The sequence below is a fragment of the Salvelinus alpinus genome, chromosome 7, assembly GCF_045679555.1.
Source record: "Salvelinus alpinus chromosome 7, SLU_Salpinus.1, whole genome shotgun sequence".
Classification (NCBI taxonomy): domain Eukaryota; kingdom Metazoa; phylum Chordata; class Actinopteri; order Salmoniformes; family Salmonidae; genus Salvelinus; species Salvelinus alpinus.
The window spans coordinates 6,771,318-6,786,542 of record NC_092092.1 but is presented as its reverse complement, the minus strand read 5'-3'; the positions used below and the strand labels follow the sequence as shown (position 1 = coordinate 6,786,542).

The 15,225-nt window shown below is 44.8% G+C and overlaps 1 protein-coding gene across 1 annotated transcript in view; it reads right to left on the bottom strand.

The window, feature by feature from the left end:
* LOC139580272 (uncharacterized) overlaps window positions 1-5,414 on the bottom strand; it is a 41,344-nt gene extending 35,930 nt beyond the window's left edge. Inside the window, exon 1 of the mRNA XM_071408822.1 lies at window positions 5,319-5,414. Within this exon, the coding sequence (XP_071264923.1) occupies window positions 5,319-5,414 (96 nt within the window). The remainder of the gene's footprint in view (window positions 1-5,318) is intronic.
* Window positions 5,415-15,225: the final 9,811 nt, after the last annotated feature.

Here is a 15,225-nt window from a genome sequence, read left to right as displayed (position 1 = left end):
GGAACTTCCGGCGCCGGAAAGAGATGGCTGCCTCGCTTCGCGTTCCTTGGAAAATATGCAGTATTTTGTTTTTTTACGTGTTATTTCTTACATCGGTACCCCGGGTAATCTTAGGTTTCATTACATACAGTCGGGAGGAACTACTGAATATACGATTAACGTCAACTCATCATCGTTCCTACCAGGAATATGACTTTCCCGAAACGGATCCAGTGTCTTGCCTTCCACACAATACAATGGATCTGATCCCAGCCGGCGACCCTGTGCGACGCCGAAAAAGGGGAAAACGTGGCGGTCTCGTGGTCAGGCTTCGGAGACGGGCACATCGCGCTCCACTCCCTAGCATACTACTCGCCAATGTCCAGTCTCTTGACAATAAGGTTGATGAAATCCGAGCACGGGTAGCATTCCAGAGAGACATCAGGGATTGCAACGTGCTCTGCTTCACGGAAACATGGCTAACTCAAGGGACGCTAACGGAGTCGGTGCAGCCAGCTGGTTTCTCCATGCATCGCGCCGACAGAAACAAACATCTTTCCGGTAAGAAGAGGGGCGGGGGGGTATGCCTTATGATTAACGAGAAGTGGTGTGATCATCATAACAACACACAAGAACTCAAGTCGTTCTGTTCACCTGATCTAGAACTCCTCACAATCAAATGTCGACCGCATTATCTACCAAGGGAATTCTCGTCAATCATAATCACAGCCGTATACATTCCCCCCCAAGCAGACACATCGATGGCCCTGAACGAACTTTATCTGACTCTTTGTAAACTGGAAACCACACACCCTGAGGCTGCATTCATCGTAGCTGGGGATTTTAACAAGGCTAATCTAAAAACAAAACTCCCTAAATTCTATCAGCATATCGATTGTGCTACCAGGGCTGGAAAAACACTAGACCATTGTTACACTAATTTCCGCGACGCTTATAAGGCCCTCCCCCGCCCCCCTTTCGGAAAAGCTGACCACGACTCCATTTTGTTGATTCCAGCCTACAAACAAAAACTCAAACAACAAGCTCCCGCGCTCAGGTCTGTTCAACGCTGGTCCGACCAATCTGAATCCACGCTTCAAGACTGCTTCGATCACGCAGATTGGAATATGTTCCGCATCGCGTCCAACAACAATATTGACGAATATGCTGATTCGGTGAGCGAGTTCATTAGGAAGTGCATTGACGATGTCGTACCCACAGCAACGATAAAAACATTCCCAAACCAGAAACCGTGGATTGACGGCAGCATTCGCGTGAAACTGAAAGCGCGAACCACTGCTTTTAACCAGGGCAAGGTGACCGGAAGCATGACCGAATACAAACAGTGTAGCTATTCTCTCCGCAAGGCAATCAAACAGGCCAAGTCTCAGTACAGAGACAAAATCGAGTCGAAATTCAACAGCTCAGACACAAGAGGTATGTGGCAGGGTCTACAGTCAATCACGGATTACAAAAAGAAAACCAGCCCCGTCGAGGACCAGGATGTCTTGCTCCCAGACAGGCTAAACAACTTTTTTGCCCGCTTTGAGGACAATACAGTGCCACTGACACGGCCCCCTACCAAAACCTGCGGGCTCTCCTTCACTGCAGCCGAGGTGAGTAAAACATTTAAACGTGTTAACCCTCGCAAGGCTGCAGGCCCAGACGGCATTCCCAGCCGCGTCCTCAGAGCATGCGCAGACCAGCTGGCTGGTGTGTTTACGGACATATTCAATCAATCCTTATCCCAGTCTGCTGTTCCCACATGCTTCAAGAGGGCCACCATTGTTCCTGTTCCCAAGAAAGCTAAGGTAACTGAGCTAAACGACTACCGCCCCGTAGCACTCACTTCCGTCATCATGAAGTGCTTTGAGAGACTAGTCAAGGACCATATCACCTCCACCCTACCGGACACCCTAGACCCACTCCAATTTGCTTACCGACCCAATAGGTCCACAGACGACGCAATCGCAACCACACTGCACACTGCCCTAACCCATCTGGACAAGAGGAATACCCATGTGAGAATGCTGTTCATCGATTACAGCTCAGCATTTAACACCATAGTACCCTCCAAACTCGTCATCAAGCTCGAGACCCTGGGTCTCGACCCCGCCCTGTGCAACTGGGTCCTGGACTTCCTGACGGGCCGCCCCCAGGTGGTGAGGGTAGGTAACAACATCTCCACCCCGCTGATCCTCAACACTGGGGCCCCACAAGGGTGCGTTCTGAGCCCTCTCCTGTACTCCCTGTTCACCCACGACTGCGTGGCCATGCACGCCTCCAACTCAATCATCAAGTTTGCGGACGACACTACAGTGGTAGGCTTGATCACCAACAACGACGAGACGGCCTACAGGGAGGAGGTGAGGGCCCTCGGAGTGTGGTGTCAGGAAAATAACCTCATACTCAACGTCAACAAAACAAAGGAGATGATTGTGGACTTCAGGAAACAGCAGAGGGAGCACCCCCCTATCCACATCGACGGGTCAGTAGTGGAGAAGGTGGAAAGTTTTAAGTTCCTCGGTGTACACATCACGGACAAACTGAACTGGTCCACCCACACAGACAGCGTTGTGAAGAAGGCGCAGCAGCGCCTCTTCAACCTCAGGAGGCTGAAGAAATTCGGCTTGTCACCAAAAGCACTCACAAACTTCTACAGATGCACAATCGAGAGCATCCTGTCGGGCTGTATCACCGCCTGGTACGGCAACTGCTCCGCCCACAACCGTAAGGCTCTCCAGAGGGTAGTGAGGTCTGCAGAACGCATCACCAGGGGCAAACTACCTGCCCTCCAGGACACCTACACCACCCGATGTCACAGGAAGGCCATAAAGATCATCAAGGACAACAACCACCCAAGCCACTGCCTGTTCACCCCGCTATCATCCAGAAGGCGAGGTCAGTACAGGTGCATCAAAGCAGGGACCGAGAGACTGAAAAACAGCTTCTATCTCAAGGCCATCAGACTGTTAAACAGCCACCACTAACATTTAGCGGCCGCTGCCAACATACTGACTCAACTCCAGCCACTTTAAAAATGGGAATTGATGGAAATTATGTAAAAATGTACCACTAGCCACTTTAAGCAATGCCACTTAATACAATGTTTACATACCCTACATTACCCATCTCATATGTATATATACTGTACTCTATATCATCTACTGCATCTTGCCATCTTTATGCAATACATGTACCACTAGCCACTTTAAACTATGCCACTTTATGTTTACATACCCTACAGTACTCATCTCATACAGTGGGGAGAACAAGTATTTGATACACTGCCGATTTTGCAGGTTTTCCTACTTACAAAGCATGTAGAGGTCTGTAATTTTTATCATAGGTACACTTCAACTGTGAGAGACGGAATCTAAAACAAAAATCCAGAAAATCACATTGTATGATTTTTAAATAATTAATTTGCATTTTATTGCATGACATAAGTATTTGATCACCTACCAACCAGTAAGAATTCCGGCTCTCACAGACCTGTTAGTTTTTCTTTAAGAAGCCCTCCTGTTCTCCACTCATTACCTGTATTAACTGCACCTGTTTGAACTCGTTACCTGTATAAAAGACACCTGTCCACACACAATCAAACAGATTCCAACCTCTCCACAATGGCCAAGACCAGAGAGCTGTGTAAGGACATCAGGGATAAAATTGTAGACCTGCACAAGGCTGGGATGGGCTACAGGACAATAGGCAAGCAGCTTGGTGAGAAGGAAACAACTGTTGGCGCAATTATTAGAAAATGGAAGAAGTTCAAGATGACGGTCAATCACCCTCGGTCTGGGGCTCCATGCAAGATTTCACCTCGTGGGGCATCAATGATCATGAGGAAGGTGAGGGATCAGCCCAGAACTACACGGCAGGACCTGGTCAATGACCTGAAGAGAGCTGGGACCACAGTCTCAAAGAAAACCATTAGTAACACACTACGCCGTCATGGATTAAAATCCTGCAGCGCACGCAAGGTCCCCCTGCTTAAGCCAGTGCATGTCCAGGCCCGTCTGAAGTTTGCCAATGACCATCTGGATGATCCAGAGGAGGAATGGGAGAAGGTCATGTGGTCTGATGAGACAAAAATAGAGCTTTTTGGTCTAACTCCACTCGCCGTGTTTGGAGGAAGAAGAAGTATGAGTACAACCCCAAGAACACCATCCCAACCGTGAAGCATGAAGGTGGAAACATCATTCTTTGGGGATGCTTTTCTGCAAAGGGGACAGGACGACTGCACCGTATTGAGGGGAGGATGGATGGGGCCATGTATCGCGAGATCTTGGCCAACAACCTCCTTCCCTCAGTAAGAGCATTGAAGATGGGTCGTGGCTGGGTCTTCCAGCATGACAACGACACGAAGCACACAGCCATGGCAACTAAGGAGTGGCTCCGTAAGAAGCATCTCAAGGTCCTGGAGTGGCCTAGCCAGTCTCCAGACCTGAACCCAATAGAAAATCTTTGGAGGGAGCTGAAAGTCCGTATTGCCCAGCGACAGCCCCAAAACCTGAAGGATCTGGAGAAGATCTGTAGGGAGGAGTGGGCCAAAATCCCTGCTGCAGTGTGTGCAAACCTAGTCAAGAACTACAGGAAACGTATGATCTCTGTAATTGCAAACAAAGGTTTCTGTACCAAATATTAAGTTCTGCTTTTCTGATGTATCAAATACTTATGTCATGCAATAAAATGCAAATTAATTACTTAAAAATCATACAATGTGATTTTCTGGATTTTCGTTTTAGATTCCGTCTCTCATAGTTGAAGTGTACCTATGATAAAAATTACAGACCTCTACATGCTTTGTAAGTAGGAAAACCTGCAAAATCGGCAGTGTATCAAATACTTGTTCTCCCCACTGTATGTATATACCGTACTCTATACCATCTACTGCATCTGCCATGCCGTTCTGTACCACCACTCATCCATATATCTTTATGTACATATTCTTTATCCCTTACACTTGTGTGTGTGTGTAAGGTAGTAGTGTGGAATTGTTAGGTTAGATTACTGTTGGTTATTACTGCATTGTCGGAACTAGAAGCACAAGCATTTCGCTACACTCGCATTAACATCTGCTAACCATGTGTATGTGACTAATAAAATTTGATTTGATTTGATTTGATTTGGAAACCCATTTCATAAAGCTCCCGACGAACAGTCATTGTGCTGACCTTGCTTCCAGAGGCAGTTTGGAACTCGGGGACTGAGTGTTGCAGATTATTTTTACAAGTTACGCGGATCATTAGCCATTTGGGTACTACCAAAGCATGTCCAGAGGGAATTTTACTGCAGTCATGACTCATGACTGTGTGTTGGTAATATGGTCACCACACCAGCCCTACTCCTTTCCGCATCCTATGACTCTCACTGTCCCCTTTCCTCCCGGCCGGCTCAGCCCTCTCCTCCTGCTCTGTGGCTGAGTGACTCATTGCGAGCTTACAGAACAGGGCTGCTGGAGGAAAACTAAACTTCCGGAGGACTTACCATTCTTTCCCTCCCTCCTCTCTACCTTCTCTTCCTCTTTATCAGCTTTAAGACACCTTCTATCACTCTAAATTTCAATTTTCTGCCTCTAATCCTAGGGAACTCTTTTCCACCTTCTCCTCCCACCTTAATCCTCCACGCTCTCCCCCTACCTCATCCCTCTCTGCGGATGACTTTGTCAAACACTTTGAAAAGAAGGTTGATTACATCCGCTCCTCAATCTACCCTCTCTCTCCAGATTAAATCTTATGACTAGTGATGTCCGGTCGCCCGACAACCTGCCCGCTTGACACCATCTCTGGAGACCTTCTCCCATTCCTTACTTCCCTCATCAACTCATCTCTGACCACTGGCTGCATCCCCTCTGACTTCAAAATGGCCAGAGTAGCTCCCTCCTCAAGAAACCAAACTCAACCCCTCTGACATCAAAAACTATAGAGCGGTATCCCTTCTTTCTTTTCTTCACAAAACACTTGAGCGTGCTGTCTCTGACCAACTATTTAGCTATCTCTTCCAGAAAGATATTTTTGACCCTAACCAGTTAGGCTTCAAGACAGGACACTCAACCGAAACTGCTCTTCTCTGTGTCACGGAGTTTCTCCACACTGCCAAAGCTGACCCTCTCTCGTCTGTTCTCATCCTCCTCGATCTATCCACTGTCTTCGACCCCTTGAACCATCAGATCCTCCTCTCCACCCTCTCAGATCTGGGTGTCTCAAGCTCTGCACACTGTTGGATTGCATCCTACCAGGTGATGTGGAGAGGATCTATGTCTGCAACACATGCTCTCATTACTGGTGTCCCCCAAGGCTCGGTTCTAAGCCCTCTCCTCTTCTCTCTATACACCAAGTCACTTGGCTCTGTCATATCCTCACATGGTATCTCCTTTCATTGCTATGCGGATGACACTTAACTACTTTTCTCTTTCCCCCCTTCTGACACCCAGGTGGCGACATGCACCTCTGCATACCTGACAGATATCTCAGGTTGGATGTCGGCCCACCATCTCAAGCTCAACCTTGACAAGACGGAGCTCCAAGAACATATAGGTTCATGCTGTGCAACATCCACAGAGTACGACCCTACCCCACACAGGAAGCGGCACATTGGCACTTGTCATCTTCCGTCTGGACTTCTGCAGCTCGCTGTTGCCTGGGCTCCCCGCTTGTGCAATCAATCCCCAGCAATTATCGCATTCCGAAGTTCTCCCATGTCACCCCACTCCTCCGCACACTCCACTGGCGTTCAGTCAAAGCTCGCGTCCACTACAAAACCATGGTACTTGTCTACAGAGCAGCAAGTCGATCTTGCCCCTGCCTACCCTCAGGCTATGCTCAAACCCTACACAACAAGAACCTATGGTCTCTTGGCCCTCGCTCTCAGCCCAGTCAAAGCTCTTCTCTGTCCACCCCAATGGTGGAACCAGAATGCCCCTGAAGCTAGGACAGCAGAGTACACCCCACCCACCCCACAGGCGCAATCGACAAAGAGCAGTGGGAAAACGTTTTGATAGACTACTTTCTGCACACGGTGTGAACTGGAGTGACTTGACACAACGGGCCAAACAAGCTACAAACAAAACAGAAACGACACAGGAAATCTTTCACTTTGTTTTAGGGGTTCCAGTCTGCCGTGAAGCATTCAGCCATGTATATGGGTAAGAGTCTAGCAAAATTTTCAGATATTCAAATTTAGTCAAAATGTAGTTTTCATTGCAAGTTCAAACGCATTGTTCGCTAGCTAGCGAATGTTAGCTTGCTGGCTTGCTAGCTAACATTATGTTTATGATCTGTGTAGTTATATGTTTTGTGTCTCAGAAAGCTATTTGCATTGCTAGTTATAGCCTAATGTTAGTTAGCTAGCTAACATTGAACCTAGTTGGTTAGTAGCTACCTGCATATTCATACAACAGCATTTCATGCATGGTGGCTAGCTATGACAATCCGTGTGTACTGTATGAGTTGGGATTATGGTTAATTGTTTAGCTAGCTAGCTACATGTCTAAACAAACGACTCCACTTCGCCAGATGATTACCTGACCCATCAAATTAGCCAGGTGTGTGGCTGTGGGTGATTATGGCCATCTATTGTATTTCATGAACATGTGTACATGTTTAGACAATAGTGACCCGTCCACTTAGCTAGATGTGGCTGGGGGGTGGTTATAGCGTTTCTTTCACATGACCCATCAATTTAAACAAGTATGTCTGGCTAAGCATTATCTAATAATGATAAAATATTTATAACATATTTTTATCTGGACACTTTTTATTTTTGATATTGCTTCTATGCAAATGTGCAAGTAACCATTTCACTGTACCGTTTACACCTTCTGTATCCTGTGCATGTGACAAATAAACATAGATTTTATTTGATATAGTGTGTGTTTACCAGAGACTGTAATGTGTAGAACAACATGACCTGAACCAAAGTCAGATTAGAACATAGGACAAGATAAAGAGTGTTTTCACCTGGAGTTTTTCCTTTTTATAGGCTACTACTTTCACCACTTTTAGTCTTGAAATCTTTGGTTGTTTACTACACTACCGTACTCACTCTGTTTAGCACATGGCCTCACATGTTATTCCTTAAAGAGATGGGTGGGGCTAAGGCTTAAGAGTGTATTGTCCCACCTAGCTATCTTAAGATGAATGCACTAACTGTAAGTCACTCTGGATAAGAGCATCTGCCAAATTACTACCATTTAAATGTATATTAAAACTCCTTATGGCTGCAGGGGCAGTATTGAGTCGCTTGGATGAAAGGTGCCCAGAGGTGCCCATGGTAAACTGCCTGCTCCTCAGTCCCAGTTGCTAATATATGCATATTATTATTAGTATTGGATAGAAAACACTCTGAAGTTTCTAAAACTGTTTGAATGATGTCTTTGAGTACAACAGAACTCATATGGCAGGCAAAAACCTTAGAAAAAATCCAAACAGGAAGTGGGAATTCTGAGGTTGGTCGATTTTCAACCAAGCCCCTATTGAATACACAGTGGGATATGGATGAGTTTGCACTTCCTACGGCTTCCACTAGATGTCAACAGTCTGTAGAACCTTGTCTGATGCCTCTACTGTGAAGTGGGGCCGATGGAGAAAGGAATTAGTCAGGTCTATCATGACCTTACCATGCTCTGACCATGCGCGTTCACATGAGAGGGAGCTCTGTTCCATCGCACATCTGAAGTCAATGTAATTCTCCGGTTGGAACGTTACTGAAGATTTATGTTAAAAACATTCTAAAGATGGATTCAATACATCGTTTGACATGTTTCTACTGACTGTTACGGAACTTTTTGACATTTCGTCTGCTTTTAGTGAACGCGCTTCCTGACTTTGGATTTGTTTACCAAACACGCTAACAAAAATAGCTATTTGGACATAAATGATGGACATTACCGAACAAAAACAAACATTTCTTGTGGAAGTGGGAGTCCTGGGAGTGCATTCTGACGAAGATCAGCAAAGGTAAGTGAAGATTTATAATGCTTTTTATGAGTTTTGTTGACTGCACAATTTGGCGGGTAACTGTATGTCTTCCTTTTGTGGCTGAACGCTGTTCTCAGATTATTGAATATTGTGCTTTTGCCGTAAAGCTTTTTGAAATCTGACACAGCGGTTGCATTAAGAACAAGTGTATCTTGAATTCTATGTAAAACATGTATCTTTCATCAAAGTTTATGATGAGTATTTCTGTTATTTGACGTGGCTATCTGCAATTTCTCCGGATATTTTGGAGGCATTTCTGAACATGGCGCCAATGTAAACTGAGGTTTTTGGATATAAATATGAACTTTATCGAACAAAACATATATGTATTGTGTAACATGAAGTTCTATGAGTGTCATCTGATGAAGATCATCAAAGGTTAGTGATTAATTTTATCTCTATTTCTGCTTTTTTGTGACTCCTGTCTTTAGCTGGAAAAATGACTGTGTTTTTCTGTGATTTTGCGGTGACCTAACATAATCGTTTGTGGTGCTTTCGCTGTAAAGCCTATTTGAAATCGGACACTTTGGTGGGATTAACAACAAGATTACCTTTAAAATGGTATAAGATACATGTAAGTTTGAGGAATTTTAATTATGAGATTTCTGTTGTTTGAATTTGGCGCCCTGCACTTTCACTGGCTGTTGTCATTTCATCCCGTTAACGGGATTGCAGCCATAAGAAGTTATTAAAGTTTTTTTTTTTTTGTACCATATAAGTTCCATTTAGAACCTGAGGAGCATGGTTGTTGATAGAACCATCAAAAAAAAATTCCATGTAGCATCATAAAGGGTTCCGCTTTGGTTACAAGCCAAAGAACCCTTATTTGGCACTATATAGAACCATTTGTTTTTAGTGTAGTATTGAATATTGTTCAAGATACTAAACCTCCTATCGCAGTGTTGCTTGCAGGTGAAGGAGAGAAGTTCAGGTATAGAGGGTATTCTTTGCAGGCTACACAGACCCATGGTGAGGACAGAGTTGTGCCTTGTTGCCTCTTTGCCTTGTGTTTTCTTAAAGAGGCAATCAAACCATCCAATTTCAAGGAGTTTTAGGGTCAGGGGTGCCTCAACGTCAGAATGCTTTCGGGGAAGGCAGTAGCACGTGTGATTATACTGCTGACTTTTTAGGCGCACATTCTGTGTGTATTTAATTATGGGTTTTCATAAAGCCATGACATATTACTAGCTCGAAACAATATCTTAATATTTCAGCTGCAGGAAATATACCGTTAGTTCTCTTTGTTCTCTTTGGGTGTTACTTTCTTTGTTAATTTCCCACTCGCAAACAATCACCACCAAGCACAGGAAAATGGTGGAACAGTATTAGTTGGCCAGATCTAACAGTCTGGGCATGGTAGGAAATACAACGGAACAACTGGTAAAGCGTGGGTTAATTCCCATGGTTCTGATTGGTGCGACCCAGGGTTGAACCCTGGGAGTTCTGCAGTGGTCCATTGTCCTGATTGATGACCGGGTTCGTGGACAACATGACCTCATTACACACACACACAGCACACACACTACACACACACATACACACACAAGCACAGAGACACACACACACTGAGACACACACACAGTACACACAGTGCACACACTACACGTACAGAGAAACACTGAGACACACACACACACACAAGCACTGAGACACACACACTGAGACACACAGACACTGAGACACACACACACACACACCACACACACACACACAGTAGGTGTAGGTATGGCTATGGTCAGCAAAAAATACCTCATCCCTACTGTAAAATATGGTTTGATGTTATGGTGCTATTTTGCTTCCAGTGCTCCTGGGACCCTTGTTATCACTTTGGCACTAATTTCAGAACCTTGTGGTCATTATTCAAAACTCTAGACACAAAACTCAAAACGGTCATCATTTGTAACATTGTGCATTCATATCTTTAAAGAAACCTTGCACTTGCAGAATCGTTGGTTCAAATAACTCATTTATTATGAAATACCATAGGAACGTTAATTTAGATCACCCACACACAAGATACCAATAGTTTCACTGTGTAGTTGTTCGTACAATCATTAAATATTGTAGTACAAAATATGTGACACATGTTTCATTATGCTACTACACGTAAATATATCACTGTAAAAGGACTAGTAGAGAGAATACTACAGACACAGTGGAGTCATTGAACAAAATCTGAAATGTATTGATGAAATACAATAAAATCACAACATAGGTTACTTTGCATCGAAGCAAAAATAATTAGCTACAAAAAAAGAAAAAACAGGTAAACGTCAACTGCAGTGTTCCTCACCTGGCTTACTGTAAAACGTCAACTGCAGTGTTCCTCACCTGGCTTACTGTAAAAAGCAAAACAAAGGGTTGATTACTGTACTTCTATATTTCCATCAACCCTGTCTTGTGGATTTGGCCACAGGTTCTCATCCACATCACAATTGATGTTTTAATTAGCCAAACATCTTGGGAAGAATCTTCGGGCGAATCCAGGCCTGACACTGGTCTGCCGTGATGTCATTGCATGCGTCATCCATGGCCTGGAGAAGGGTGGCTTGTTCGTGGACAACATGTGGAGAAGAATTCCTCAATCGGGTTAAGGAAAGGAGAGTATGGGGGTAAGTACAGGGTGGTAAATTGTGGATGGGCCTGAAACCATGCTTGCACCATTTGAGCATGGTGGAACCTGACATTATCCCACACAATGACATAGGTCACGCCATCAGCTCTACAGACCTGATTTAGCTCATCAAGGAAGGTTACAAGGAGAGCTGCATTATATGATCCTATACGAGGTCTGCGTCCCACCACAACATCTTCCGATATAGCCGCACACATGGTGATGTTGGCCCCACGCTGTCCAGGTACTTGGATGGTTGCCCGCTGGCCAATGAATTCTGACCTCTCCTCCTTGTCTTGGCCAGGTCGAAACCTGCCTCATCCAAAAAGAGGAATTTGTGATGGTTTTCGTCAGCATCCAGCTCCACCACCCTCTAAAAAGACATTTTGGAAAGAGAATTACTGATTACAATGATTTAGAATCTTTGGGGAATTTTTCACAACAGGCATCTTGAAACTGAACATACCTCAACATACCCAGTACTCAGCTGCTTCACTCTGTCTGCATTTCTTTCAAAAGGCACACGGTATAGTTGTTTTAAAGACACCTGGTGCCTTTTCAGCATGCGTGTAATAGTCGGCAAACTTATGGCTTCCACATTGTTGAACATGTCGCCGTTGTCCAAGATGTGCTGCCGAATTTCTGTAAGGTGAATATCATTTCTGGCCCGAACCAAATTTACCACAGCCCACCCTTGTTGGGTCAGTCAGAATTTTGCCTCTGCCTTCCCTATTTTGCCAAGTCTCAATTCTGCAGGGAAAATTACAGTAAGAACACACTTAGTCACATCACCTACTCTGTGGTACACATTGGCATGCAGTATACAGTCATTTGACAATTGAGAGTAGCCTAATGTTTAGTGAAGGCTGAAGACTTACCGGTTCCCATTGCGGAAAGTTCTGATGATTGAGGCCGCGGTTGATCTTCTGAGGTTTGGTTGAATCATTATAGCTGCCTCAGTCATTGTCATGCCATGATTTACAACATGGTCTACAACTATTGCTCGGATTTCATTGGACACTCTTTGCTATTCTTGCCGCTGCCTTGGTCCGTGGCCTTGTCCTCGACCACGTTCCCCCACACCTCTCAAACGAGGCCCACGACCACTTCTCAGAAGGGGTGCTTGTCCCCTGCCATTCCTTTGACCACCACATCTTCCTCCGCCCACTGCTTGACCTCTATTGTGGCCTGGATCACCTGCTGGCTCAACGTCTATGTTGTTATAAACTCAGCAAAAAAATAAACATCCTCTCACTGTCAACTGCGTTTATTTTCAGCAAACTTAACATATGTAAATATTTGTATGAATATAACAAGATTCAACAACTGAGACATAAACTGAACAAGTTCCACAGACATGTGACTAACAGAATTGGAATAATGTGTCCCTGAATAAAGAGGGGTCAAAATCAAAAGTAAAAGTCAGTATCTGGTGTGGCCACCAGCTGAATTAAGTACTGCAGTGCATCTCCTCCTCATGGACTGAACCAGATTTGCCAATTCTTCCTGTAAGATGTTACCCCACTCTTCCACCAAGGCACTTGCAAGTTCCCGGACATTTCTGGTGGGATTGGCCATAGCCCTCACCCTCCGATCCAACAGGTCCCAGACGTGCTCAATGGGATTGAGATCCGGAGTCTTCGCTGGCCATGGCAGAACACTGACATTCCTGTCTTGCAGGAAATCATGCACAGAACGAGCAGTATGGCTGGTGGCATTGTCATGCTGGAGGGTCATGTCAGGATGAGCCTGCAGGAAGGGTACCACATGAGGCAGGAGGATGTCTTCCCTGTAACGCACAGCGTTGAGATTGCCTGCAATGACAACAAGCTCAGTCCAATGATGCTGTGACACACCGCCCCAGACCATGACGGACCCTCCACCTCCAAATCGACCCGACTCCAGAGTACAGACCTCGGTGTAACGCTCACTCCTCCAATGATAAATGTAAATCCAACCATCACCCCTGGTGAGACAAAACCGTCACTCGACAGTGGAGAGCACGTTTTGCCAGTCCTGTCTGGTCCAGCGACGGTGTGTTCGTGCCCATAGGCAACGTAGTTGCCGGTGATGTCTGGTAAGGACCTACCTTACAATAGGCCTACACGTCCTCAGTCCAGCCTCTCTCAGCCTATTGCGGACAGTCTGAGCACTGATGGTGGGATTGTGCGTTCCTGGTGTAACTCGGACAGTTGTTGTTGCCATCCTGTACCTGTCCCACAGGTGTGATGTTCGGATGTACCAATCCTGTACAGGTGTTGTTACACGTTGTCTGCCACTGCGAGGACGATCAGGCGTCCGTCCTGTCTCCCTGTAGCTCTGTCTTAGGCGTCTCACAGTATGGACATTACAATTTATTGTCCTGGCCACATCTGCAGTCCTCATGCCTCCTTGCAGCATGCCTAAGGCACGTTCACGTAGATGAGCAGGGACCCTGGGCATCTTTCTTTTGGTGTTTTTCAGAGTCAGTAGAAAGTCCTCTTTAGTGTCCTAAGTTTTCATAACTGTGACCTTAATTGCCTACCGTCTGTAAGCTGTAAGTGTCTTAACGACCGTTCCACAGGTGCATGTTCATTAATTGTTTATGGTTCATTGAACAAGCATGGAAAACAGTGTTTAAACCCTTCACAATGAAGATCTGTGAAGTTATTTGGATTTTTACGAATTATCTTTGAAAGGGCTCTGAAAAAGGGAGATTTCTTTTTTTGCTGAGTTTAGGAGGATACCACTTATTTTCCTATATACTCGTACCACAATGTGAAATCAATCATCATTAACGAGTTGGCAGTATTGGAAAAGCAATTACAAGGGCCTACATACATACACCGGTCACTTTATTAGGTACACCTGCTTGTTAACGCAAATAGCCTGCTCCTTCGAACAGCGAATCATGTGGCTGCCTGCAACTCAGTATATAGAGTATATAGAGTAGAGAGCTTAAGTTGTCGACCAAACATTAGAACGGGCAAGATGCGTCATCTCAGCAATTTTGAACGTGGTATAATTGTTGATGCCACACATGGTGGTTCCAGCATATCAGAAACAGCTGTGATTTTTACTCACTACAGTCTCTAGAGTTTACAGAGAATGTTGTGATAAACAAAACACATTCATTGAGTGGCAGTTCTGTGGGTTAAAACACTTTGTTAATGAGAGAGGTCAGAGGAGAATGTCCAGACTCATTCAACCTAACAGAAAGGCCACAAATGCTCAAATAACAGCTGTTTATAACAGTGGTGGGCAGAAGATAATCTCTTAACGTACAACACCGTGAATAATTCAGGCTGTTGTGGAGGCAAAAGGGGGTCCTACCCAGTACTAGATAGGTGTACCAAATAAAGTGTCCGGTGAGTGTACAGTAATGTCAAATCTGAAAACATGGTCTGGAAAAGTGGTACATGGGACCATAGAAACAGTGTCTGATAAAGAATGATGATGAAATATTACATCCATAGATAATGTAGTCCAATTGGTTCATGTGCCACGGTAATTGATGTCAATGGATCTCGTTATCCTGAAACTTTCATGATCTAAACATGGAATATTGTTTGTCAGTTTCCATAAAACTATGCATTAAGAGTAATGTAACAGTTACTCATCATTTTGAGCAGTTGTGTCAGTTGATAGTTAGATCATTGTAATGAAATGAAT